This window comes from Euprymna scolopes, chromosome 10, assembly GCF_053919585.1.
Source record: "Euprymna scolopes isolate OS-2025 chromosome 10, ASM5391958v1, whole genome shotgun sequence".
In the NCBI taxonomy this organism is placed as follows: domain Eukaryota; kingdom Metazoa; phylum Mollusca; class Cephalopoda; order Sepiida; family Sepiolidae; genus Euprymna; species Euprymna scolopes.
In genome coordinates, this window is record NC_136491.1 from 21,055,561 (window position 1) to 21,068,447 (window position 12,887).

General features: G+C 31.3%; 1 protein-coding gene across 1 annotated transcript in view; it reads left to right on the forward strand.

Moving 5' to 3' along the window:
• The first annotated feature begins 7,454 nt into the window (after positions 1-7,454).
• Positions 7,455-12,887, forward strand: part of LOC145285850 (flavin-containing monooxygenase 5-like) — a 27,988-nt gene continuing 22,555 nt past the window's right edge. The window contains exons 1-2 of the mRNA XM_080134290.1: positions 7,455-7,871; positions 12,744-12,887. The exon at positions 12,744-12,887 is cut by the window's right edge and continues 156 nt beyond it. Of these exons, the coding sequence (XP_079990416.1) occupies positions 7,533-7,871; positions 12,744-12,887 (483 nt within the window). The 5' untranslated portion in view covers positions 7,455-7,532. The remainder of the gene's footprint in view (positions 7,872-12,743) is intronic.

Genomic DNA, 12,887 nt, shown 5'->3' on the forward strand with positions numbered 1-12,887 from the left:
TATACACATATATACACATACACATATATATACACACATATATACACACACATATATACACACATATATACACACACACATATATACACACATATATATATACACACATGATGCATATATATACATACACATATATACACACATATATATACACATATATATACACACACATATATATATACACACATATATATATACACACATATGTATATACACGCACAATATATATATACACACATATATACACACACACATATATATACATACATATATACACACACACACATATACACATACACACATATATATACACCCCCCACATTACATCCCACGAGGACAATGTTTTACACCTCGAACAAAGTTTTTTAAATTAAAATGAGTATGTAAAACTGTTTTTATAATAAGCCCAGTAAATAGCAAAGTTTGTTTTTTATTTTTATATTTATTATAAATTTTTTATTTTTATTTTATGAAATTATGTATCTTTAAATTTTTTTTCTTTGCTCATAGTACGAACATGTAAACTTTTTTATTCTATATTTTATTTACAATTTTTGTTATGAACACACATTTTTAAATTTTGAATAAAACTGTTATCCAATAAAATCATTTTTAAATGGTAAACTCCTAACTTTACCATTGTTTGCAGGCAAGTAAATTTCAAAGATTTTGTTTTTATGAAAAAATAAATTATTAAAAAATTGTAAATAAAATGTATTTAAAAAAATGTTCTTTGTTTGTTTGCCTGCGTAAAAAGCCCGTAAAATTTTATTTAATCTGTAAAGTTTAAAAGAAATATATTTGTATATTTTTTTTATTACTCTGTAAAGTGTACACAATTTAAAATAGTATTTTCTAATTCAAATGTTTTGGCGTATTACCCCTTTTTCGACGGCTTATAATGGCAAAGTTAAAATATTTGTATTAAAAAAAGCAATTTTAAGCTTATTTTGTTATACGCCTATTTTTAATTAACAACAAGCTTTTTATAAATAAAACCGTTTTTAAATAGTAAAACTTTTTTCGTTAATAAAAATCTGTGACCTAAAAGTTATAAAAGTATGATTCAACTCAGTTAGAACTTCCGGTTCAGTTGAATCGCAAAAAGAGGATCACGTAAACATTGTATTCCTTCTGCCTTAATTGATATTCTACTAATAGACTACCTAGTACTTACCTTTTCCAACACAATTGATATAAAAAGAATTTAACCATAGTCTCCTTACATCCCCAAGAAATAACTTCTGCGACGGTAAATGAACTTCAACAGATTGAGTTTTCATAGCTGTCTCTCCATGATAAAGTTGAAATTAAGAAAATGATGCAAATGTCATGAAAGGCAAAAAAGCTGGTGTTCAGGCGAAAATAAAAAGCAGTTTATAATAATGCACATTTCACTCACTGTTATGCGCATCAACTTAATTTTATAATGAGGAAAGTAGCAAACATTACACGAAATGCTAGAATGCTAAATCTCTAACATTTTGGCTATTTCGACTTTCTTTTCTAGATCACCACAGCGTCTGTCCATTTTTCAAGAAGCATCTGGATGTAAGCATTCTACATCCATCCGCCACAAGGCGGAACTTTAACATACATAAATAGAGTTCATGAAAATGTTCAAGCATTAAAAAACTGTCACTGAAATTCAGTCAACATCATATGTAGATGAGACCGTTGCAGAAGCAACAGGAATTCTGAAATATTTGAACGATGAAAATTTCATATTTTGGTTTGAGCTATTTCATAAAATTATGTCTCATGTTAAAATTATTTCTCGGGAAATTATCATATATAAAGTCAATGAATACATAACAAATTTCAAAACTGCTATTTTAGAGATAAGAAACACCAAATACTGTGGAACCCTTCACAAACACTCAAGGGCGAAGCTAAAGAACTGTGTGACTATATATCTGTTGATATAACGGACAGATATTCTTCAACTAAACATTTAATACTTGCTAAATTGTTTTACAAGATAAGCTTTGCTAGTTTTAAGAAAAAACTACCTACAGAAGAGATATCTTGACAACTGAAGCATATCTCATGATTGACAAAGAAAAGTTTGAAACTGAGCTAGAAATATTTTATAGTAGGTCAGGTATCAATTAGTATTGCAAAGTAATTGATCTCCTGAAATTTATTTTAGAAAGCAATTTAAACAATGTTCTTAGTGGAATCACAAAACTCATAAAAATTATCTTGACAATTCCCATGACTACATCAGAGGCAGGACGTTGTTTTTCAACTCTGAAAAGAATAAAAACTTTTCTAAGGAACACCATGGGTTGCGAAAGACTAAATGCACGTGCAGTGCTTTCAATTGAAAAAAAGTTCTTCAGTAGTCATTCAGAAGTTAAGGAGAAAATTATCAATCTTTTCTCACAAATTAAAACAATAAGAATGGAGTTTACTTTCAAATGAATGTAATAAGTAAAATATTTAAAATATTTACATCTATTTAGGATTCCTTTATTATTGTATTTTTATACGTGTGCATACGTATAAATTATATTTTTTATGTTTGTTTTATTTTTACACAATATTAAAACAATAGGTATTTTTTTTAAAACAGCACCCCCACTAATCTTAGGCACGAGCCGCCACTGCTAAAATCATGTTTTAGTAATAAAAACATTTAATGATTTTAATTCACATTTCGCTTACGTTTTTCAACAGCTATAACATTTAATGAAAACACTTATTTAATTGTATGTTACTTTCGTTTTTTGTTGCATTACTAGGAGTGTCAGAAACCACCATTAAAAAAGGAGTGATTAATTAGAATAGCTATCTTTCAAAGCTTATAACAATATGAATAATGTAATTTAAACCCTATTTTTTCAATAAAAGGACCAAAGACCAAACTATAAAATAATAATAGGTTTTATCGAAAAATATACAATATTTTTTTTAAATCGGTTTTCTTTAAAAAAGATTTTATGAAAAAAGATTTCATGAAATTCAACGAATTTTAACTTAATCTAAATATAATAAACATATATAAATGTTAAAAAATCAGTTACCTATATAAAATACTAATCAATGGATGCTTCCATTCTTCATTTATGAGAACTTGTCCATATTTATATTTTATATTCTATGTATTTTTTAAATAAAAGAATTTTTTAAACAACCATTTGAAAAGATCGCCATTATGCAAGCATTAACCGGTGTTAACAAGCCGGTGTTTCTTGCGGCTTTCTTCCTGTTTTGAAGTATGGATGGATAAAATGGCTATAAAACGTAAAAGCAACACATACCCGTGAGCCGTCCAACCTTGTTCGTGAAATATGGGTCATCGTAGGTGAAAAATGATCACATTTTACTTATCAGTTTTTGCCTAAAAAAACACTCGACGAATTTTCAATTGTTTTTCTTCCCTTAAAGAAATACATGAGTTTTTGATTTAATATATTTTATTTATTCTTTATGGAGTGAATTTTTTTAAATATCTAAAATAAAAACATTGAATGAAATAGAAAAAAATGTCGTGATTGTGCGAAAATTTCTGGACAATATAACAAGATTATAAGGTTTTACTTAAAAACAAAAAACAAAAAAAATTCAACGTGGTTTAAAAAAAATGTTTTAAACTTTGGACTTTACAGTTAAATTTGCAAATAACTATTCTTTTTTGTTTTAAATTAGCTTATTTTATTTATTGATCTTTTATCTCCAGTTTGCGATATATAAATTTGAGGTGAGAAAACTAATTATTTTCATTTGAATAGACATTTCAAAATGGTGGGGGGAGGAGGTGAATAAAAAAAAACGCTTGTCTAGAGTATTATATTCGGTTCATTGGAAAGAGCATAAAATTTCACATCGAACCTGAAAATATCGTAAAAATTGAACCATTAAAAAATTGTGATAGATTTTTAAGGTTTAAAAATTGAAAACATTTAACTCATAAAATTCAATTGATTTCATTACGTAAAAAAATGGCTGCATGAACGCGTGTAGGCACTTTGTAAACACTGTTTTTTTTTATAAAATAAAATAATATTTCTATTATTTTTTAAACAACTTCAATACTTATTTTGGAAGTATATTCCATAAAGAAAATAAACAACCCACTTTAAAAAGAGGAATTACGAGTTTTTTTAAAATAGTTTATTTGCAGTTTTGTCTTAAGGGTGTCAAAAATTCCCCAAAACTTCTAACACACCTATTGTATTACCCGTTCTTTTTTTTAGAATAAATCTAGAAGTCGACTCTTATGCATTTTCACTAACATAATTCCATGGCAATTTACTTTAATATGTTTCGTTTTTCGTCCTGTTCCCCATTTCTCTTTTTAGAATAAGTCAAAAAGTGACCAAAACAGTATAACTTATTCATTTTCACTAACATAATTCCATAGCAATTTGCGTTAATGTTTCGTTTTGTGTTCCGTTTCTGATTCTACTTTTTAATGGCGGCCCAAACAATATAACTTATGTATTTCTCGTCTGCTTTTTTGCCACAGCAACTATATTTTAACAACAATGCATTGATTTGTTTGTTCATATCGTTTTTCTTTCTGTTTCCCATTTCTCTTTTTGCATAATCTAGAAAATTTATCTTCTCTAGCTTCAGTGAGGTATGTCTGCCATGACTTTAACAGAAATGTGATTTGGACGAACGCTAGAAATCAAATGGCTCGAATAGCTACCCTCTTTCTTTCTCCACTTCGTTGGAATTCGCTTTTCTCTCCACTTCCACTTAGAAAAGGACATATTTCGAGTGACACCGGTTTAACCTTCACCTTGATACATTCGAGCAGATTTCGCGACCAAGAGTCTTTGATTAATCTTTGGACTGATATTTTTATTTAAAAAATAAATAAAACTAGCTAGCTAAATAAATAAATAAATAAATAAATAAATAATAATAATAATAATAATAATAATAATAATAATAATAATAATAACAACAACAATAACGAGTTCTATTATCTATTCGTGATTTATTATTATCATTTTTAATAAAAATATCAATTTACGAAAATTCGCCCGAAAATTAAAATGATGCGTAAAGCTATAAACACACCGTGTGTCATAAAAATTCACTCGGAAATTTAAAAGTTTTGTAAAGATATAAATGCAAAAGAAAAAAAAAAAAAAAAAAAAAAAGAAAAGAAAAATGGCAAAAATTAAAAAATAACTATTATTTATTTATTTATTCATTCATTTATTTATTTATTCATTTTTATTTAATTTTGGTCGCGAATAAATACTAAAACTCACCTCTGTCATATCAAAGAACCTACTGGTGATTTTATATGCCTGGCCTTACTGCTTGTGCAGTGATAGTGGCTTGAAATATTTAAAATGAAAAAGTCAAGTATCATGATGCAATTGTGATTTAAACAGAACCGTTAATTTCAAACATGCCCTGTCATATCAAAAAAACCTACTGTTGATTTTATGTCAATCCTTTCGGCTTATGTGGCAATAAAACTTTTCAAATGCACTTGTGATGTTAGGCTGTGTAAGGTGTTAACTTTGGTCAAAATCGCCTGTTGTTCATTTTTTAGGTACGGACAAAAATGGTGGATGGGGGGGGGTACAATTTTGAAAACCGATTTAACAATTTTTTGTAGATTTCCGACTACTTTTGATTGTATTTAAAAGATTAAAGACTAAAGTTAATTTTCAAATGGAAAAATATTTGTACACGTGAAAAAAAAAAAAGAGTTATGAAAAATGTTTTCGCGGTGAGCTAACTAATTCAACTAAATTTTGAAGTTAAATGAATTCATTGTAAAACTCCTTTGAAAGATAAATATTAGTTTTCTGGGTCTATTTCAAAGATAATTAGTGAAGTAAAGTCTTAAGATATTAAATAAAATAATAATAATAATAATAATAATAATAATAATAATAATAATAATAAAAACGGCTGAAATATTAAAGAAAACCCTTGAATGCAGAGAATAACACAAAACAATATAACGAAGAAGCGTTACAGAGAATGAAGAACACCAAAGCTGCAGATCTACATGCTCTACCCCACCCCCCATGATGCATCTCTCCATTATTTCACCACCGTTTCCCCCCCCCCCAAATGTGATACCAAAGAGCCGAGTAGGGTCAAGGATGATGGAAAGACCGAGGAGGGAGCACTGGCCAGACCCTCGCTGGACAAGTGCGAAGAGAACTGGGATCCTGGGGAGGCTTAGTGCCACTCAAATTCCAGTATAAACCAATGGCCACTGCCAGCGAGAAATCAATGGTAAGAGGCTGTTGCGATGATGCAAATCTATTTGCAAATGCTATCGAAGGAAGAAGAGAAAGCTGGACGTCTTGTTGTCACTCAGTTTCCAGAGAACACCACAGGTCTCCAATCAAATCGTTTACTGACTTTTGTCAAAGCTCCATGTGAGCCGATAATAATAAATATGTTGTTTGTTTATTTTTCGAGATTATATAAAAATTTTAAGTAAACAAATGTTACACCGAAAGTTTCACATTCATTCCAGCAAGGAAAATATTAGAATCTTACATATAAAAATTATGCGACACCTGTAATTAAAAAAAAAAAAAAAAAGTAGAAATATTTTTTGAAATTATAATTTTTATATGTGAAAATATTAAATAAACAATGCTTAATTCAATGATAATACCGGTAGTTTGAGATGAGAAATTAATTTTTCTTTGAGTAAGCATTCCTGTAAAAATGAAATGATTTTTTTTTAATTTTTATAATTTATGATGCTTTATTTTCATAAAACAGACAAAATAAATTCATGCTTTTTTTTTTTTTTTTTTACTACTGAAAATCATAACTTTTGTAAAATATCTTTTTGTTTAAATAAAATAATACATTTCCACTAAGATTCAAATCAAAATAATTGGTTCATTATATTCCCTGATCATTAAATACTGAAAATTTCATTTAAATTGGTTAATTTCCGGAGTTCTGGTGAATTTTTAAGTAAAGGGAGGAGTCAAAATGTATAAACATCGGCATTCATTTTGTATTTTTTCACCAGATTATTTCAATTATCGATACTTATCGAAGACATTCAAATAAAAAAACCCATCTAAGAACACTGCCAGGCACATAAAGTACCTTCATGTGAAATTTCATAAACATCGACCCATCACAGACAAAGTTCTTTTATATAATAGTATCTATTTACAATGCCTCCGCACGGGACAGAGTTAGGCACCAGGGTCGTTTTTTAACATGGAGAAAAGGAACAAAAATTAAAAATTGTTTTAGTCGTGAAGGATTTCTCATCCACTGACAGAGAACAAGAAACTGAATTGCAGCAGGTTTGATATCAATAAATATTTAGGTAGTAGCAGAAAAAAAAAGTTATTCAATGCGTATTTAGATATTTTTGTACTAGTTTTATTGATGCATAGATTATGGTGAAAACCAAACGAAATCGGTAAAGAAAAATATTTTCACGGTATGTGAGCTATAATTGAACTGTGATGATGCAGTAAAAAGAAAAAAAAAAATAATTCAGTAAGAGTGATCTCCCTTGCTTAATGCCCAACCATCCGTAACCACTCTCACGCCAAGCATCAATCATGTCGTCTCTGCCTAAAAGTATTGCTGTGATCGGAGCTGGTGCTAGTGGCCTCCCTGGTATTAAATGTTGCCTCGATGAAGGTTTGAGAGTTGTCTGTCTCGAGAAGAGTCGTTATGTCGGTGGTTTGTGGCGATATTCAGAAGACGAGAATGAAGTTGGACGATCTACGGTGATGCGTTCGACCATCACCAACACCAGCAAGGAGGGGATGGCCTACAGTGATTTCCCACCTCCTAGTGATTTTCCTGTTTATATGCACAATACCGATGTCCTGAAATACTTCCAGCTTTATGCGGAAAAATTTGATTTATTGAAACACATTCGATTCTCCACTGAGGTAAATAAAAATATTTTATATTTTCCATGGCTTCTTAAATTAACTATGCAAGCTAAAATATACTGCAAAATTTATTTGGTAATTTTATATAAACATTGCTGTCGCCAATTAAGGAGAATAGAAAATACATCTTGGATTTACTTTCAATAGACGCGTAACTGTCGCTTCCCTTATTTTGTCCTTTAGTTCTCACGTTCCACGAACTTTGTTTCTAACAAAGAGGAAAGAATTGCTGTTTTTTTTTGGGTTAGAATCTATTCCATTTAACACTTATCGTGTGATTCAAAGGAATTGGCGATTTAAACAGCAGTGTTGGTTAAAAAAAAAAAAAACATGGTTGACGTGTACGAGCAGAAACCTACCGTTTCGTCTTTTTTTTTTTTTTTTTTTTTTTTTCAGCGGATTATTATCGAACAGACACTAGTTTACCAGATTATTAAAGAAAGGGATAAAAAAAAAAAAAAAAAAAGGTACTCATGCAGAGAGTGATCCGTGGTGAAATAATAACGTTATTATTTTATAAGCCATTCTTAACATGGGGAGGGTATTTTGTTCTGTACTTTAACCTTACAATTGAATAAATAATACTTCCCGGGCCCTTCCCTTCGGGTCCTGGGCAACAAGTGTCAAGCAAAGACCATATGTGGGGGCAACCCAAACGCGTGGTGGGAGGTCGATGGCTGCAGGGGCCAATAATCACTGATTTGGCGCCCCCCCCCCCAATGGCTGAGCGAAGCCGGATATGAGCGACGAAGTCGTGAAAAAATGCAGCTGGGAGTCTGGGGGTGCTATAAGCCCCCCAGCAGGGTACGGGGCGGAGCCCTGGAAAATTTTGCCATTTTAAGGCCTCCAGATGCCCCCGTTGATGCATTTTTAGCACTAAAATGCATTACTTTATGTTAAAGGATTGCCTTTCTCTCGATTTTTTGGGGGGCATTCAGGGGGGGGGGTCATACCATCATTGTCAGACAGTATGCCGGTTAGTACCGTGGTGGTCCCCTCCCCAAGTTACCTACCTCTAGTTTTGAGCCCTTCTTGTATATGGGGATGACTTTGGCCAGCTTAAGCATATCAGGAAAAACTCCAGTATTGAGAGAAAGATTGATACACATACACTCCAAATGATGATACACATACACTCCAAATGCATAGAAATGCTAAATTTGCCCTCCAAACAGCCTCAGAAATGGAACAAAGTTGTGTTTATTAAGATCTTTATTTTAAATTTTCTTGGGTCTCCTACAACGGGTGCGCCCCCTAAAACCCCAGTTTTGGCGCCCCCCAGAAACCTTGGCAGGGGAAGCCTGCCCCCCCCGCCCCCCTACCAATTGTCACTATCCAGCTCCCCTACTCCCCGGGGAGTTGGTCCCCATTTCCCCTTCACTCCTCACATTAAAAATCGGCCTTGTGCCTAATTTGCTTGGTGGGGGAGCAAATAAATACCCTTACAGTTGAATAAAAAAAAACGTATCATAAAACTTTAATTAAATGTTGAAATACGATTTAAAAAAAAAAAAACAGCGCACAGCAATGACCACCACTTATTACATAAAGAATTACATGGCTTAATATCTGGAAAACTATTTATTTGTAGAAAAATTAAATGCGATATTCGTTTTCAGTATCCCCGAAAACTGAAAACAGTCGTCATTATAAAGGAAAATGTTAAGATGGAAACCAAATAAAATTTCACAAATATGGCCGCCTCGTTACATTAGTACATGAAACATACGGAAAATTATCTTTTCAGTATCATGAAAACTAGTTGCCAGACCCAATTTTAAATGCAATATTCGTTTTTAGCACACCCGAAAACCCACAAAAAAAACAATTTTTAAGGAAGGTTATGTGTTGGTCTACCAAGCCACAATTACCGTTTTTTCTTTTTTTTTCTTAGCCTTCACCCCTATTTCGTTTTACAAAAACCAAATAAAACGAATTTAGGTTGATAAAAATTGCAACCTTTTATAAAGCTGAAGAGTTTAAACTTATAAAAAATATTACATATTTTTTATAAGCCCATTTTATTTTTTTTTACTTGAAGTTGTAAATAAAAAAAAATGGACATAAAATCAATATTGTCCATTTTTTATTTACAACTTTCAAGAAAAATAAATGTTGGGCTTAAAAAATATTTTTTTCATAATTCAAACTCTTCAGCTTTATGAAATGTTGCAATTTTTATCAACCTAAATTGATTTTTTGTTTTTGTAACATGAAATATGGGGGTGGGAACACATAAAAACAAAAATTTTCTAAAATATTTTTAACAAAATTTGCTTTTAAAATATAAGTTAATTTAAAAATGAACAAGTGAAGCATGCATGGTCCCACGTGACTGCACAGTGAACGAGGCATAAAGAAAATGACTAAGTTCAGAATCCCTCCCCCCATTTAGCCCCAAAAGTACCCAGTGGACGTCAAATCCTGGTGAAAATGAACAAACAGTGCAGTTTTAGGCCTTAACATATGTAAATTTGAGTTCTGCACCATGCAAAAAAAGAAATGACTAAGTCCATCATTTGCCCTCCACTATTTAGCCCCCAAAACCCCCAAGGCCTTAACATATTTAAATTTGAGTTCAGCACCATGCAAAACTGCTAAATAGACATACACAGAAAACTTTGGACAAAAATGGTAAAATAGTTCCAAAAATGGAGTGTTTTTATTAGCACTAAAAGAGCCCCTGGAGCATACCCAAGAGATATCATGAAGTATAGACAAACAAAATTGTATAGAAATTAGTTAGTTACAACTTTTCAGAAAGTTTTACAAAAATCCAAATCATCAATTTTTTTTTAATAAGCACAAAAGTGTCAATTTTCGCCATTTTAACCCAAAAGGCACTGCTATGGGGGCAAGCAGAGTTTTCTCGGAAAATCCATTCTGTTACTTTTTTACTCATATCATGTTTCATGTTTGTGCAAAATTTTAAAAAATTCCAAAGTGTAGTTCTTGATAAAAGTGCGAACAGATGAATGGACGATTTACAGGTCCACCCTTCTTTTGTCTGGGGGGGGGGGAGGAGGAGGGAATAAGTATCGAAAATGTAATGAAAATTTGGGTAAATGTGTAGTTTAGCGGTGTAAATTATTTGACAGACAAAAAAAAATGATAAAACTATTTTTATATAAAACACATTAAACCCAAAGGCTAAGATAAAACCAGAAAAAAATTTCATTTTTATTATTTGTTCATCATTTTTATTATTTGTTCATCATTTTTATTATTTGTTCATCATTTTTATTATTTGTTCATCATTTTTATTATTTGTTCATCATTTTTATTATTTGTTCATCATTTTTATTAGACTAAATGTGCGACAGTTGAGACCGTTATATTGCTTTTAAAATTTGGCCTTAAAAAGGCCAATCTGTCGAACCTTAGAAAGGCCAAATTTTAAAAGCAATATGGCGGCCTAAGATGTTGTAAATTTAGTCAAATAAAAAATGATGAAAAAATAATAAAAATGAATTTTTTAAACATGTGTATTTACTCCTTCCAAATGATCATTACATAGGAATGTTGTTTTAAGATATTTTTATTATTGGCATCCTTTTGGGATGAGTAATTTATTTATTTATCTTCATCTGGGCTGGTGCATCTGCTGCTTGTCTCTCGCTCCTGGACAGGGTTCAAAAGAGAGTCGCCAACCTGATAGGTCCTGAACTGTCATCTAGGCTTCAGCCTCTGTCCCAATTGCACTTAAGGGAACAACGAGGATACTAAAAAGAGCTCTCGGTTGGTTTCAATAAAAAGCAGAGAAATGTTGGCAGCTGGTTAGGCTGCCCCTTACCCAACGTTACAATCTTCAAAGGAAGAAAATTAAAAAAAAAAAAAAAAAAAAAAAAAAGAATAGACAGTCTGAAGATTGGAAGACTTTAAAATAAGGAATCATTGTTGAATGTTTTGGAATTCTGGGAGTTTATATCTTCCGACTCTGCAACTCTTGCCTCTCAGTTACTAATCAGTTGAATATTAATTGGGGAGAAAAGATAGAGGTTCCAGGAGGACTACAGCATAGTTGGAGATTGCTGGTCGAAGAATTGATTGAACTTCATTCCGTATACTTTTATTACATAGTAAGGACATTAATAATGTAGAAATAATCGAAGCTGAATGATACCTCAAGTTTCTGTCCGTTATGTCACTCATTTCTGACGTTAATAAATTAATAAGTTAAGAAGGAAATGACTGTTGGCATACATTGGTCTCTCTCTCTCTCTCTCTTCCCTAAATCGATTTTCTCTGCAATTAAACCTTGAAGAAAACTCAGCAAAAGTCTCCTTGTGTCTTTCCTGTACAAGTTTTATTTGTTTTCATTTAACAGATGATTGAGAACCATTAGATGAAATGGCAATCATGAAAGTTGTGGAGATGTAAGAATGTTAGGAGTCAGTCATAGTTTTTAATCACTAAAGGAGTTGAAGTTCTAATAATTTTTTTCTTTATTCTTTATTCACCCTAAGAAAGGAATATTGCTGCTTGGACCTAAGGGGTTACAATCTTAGACCATATCTACAGAGGCACTATGTAAGGAGATGAACAACAAGATGTCTGTTCAAATTACATTTAGATTTCTACATGTTAGTACAGTCAGGGTGCGAGAAGTTTTATTCATTTTGATTTAACAGACGACATGATTGAGAACCATTAGATGAAATGGCGATCATGAGACAGTGACAACGAAAAGAAGCAACGATAGAGAGAAATATAAAACGCATGTTAGTATAAAAACTTTTATTTTGTTTGTTGATCGCTCATTAATGTAAACATAACACTTTAACCGATTACTATTTTAAAAAATATTTTTTATGCATACTTAAAAAAAAATAAACAATTTCTTATCTATCGTATTTTCTTTCTTGTCAGGTCTTAAAAATTGAAGAAAATGATGATTTTGAAAGTAGCGGTCAGTGGAAGGTGTACACAAAGGATTTGACCAATGGCGAAACACACACAGAAATATTTGATGGTGTTTTGGTTTGTACGGGTTACCATGCCTTCCCAAATATT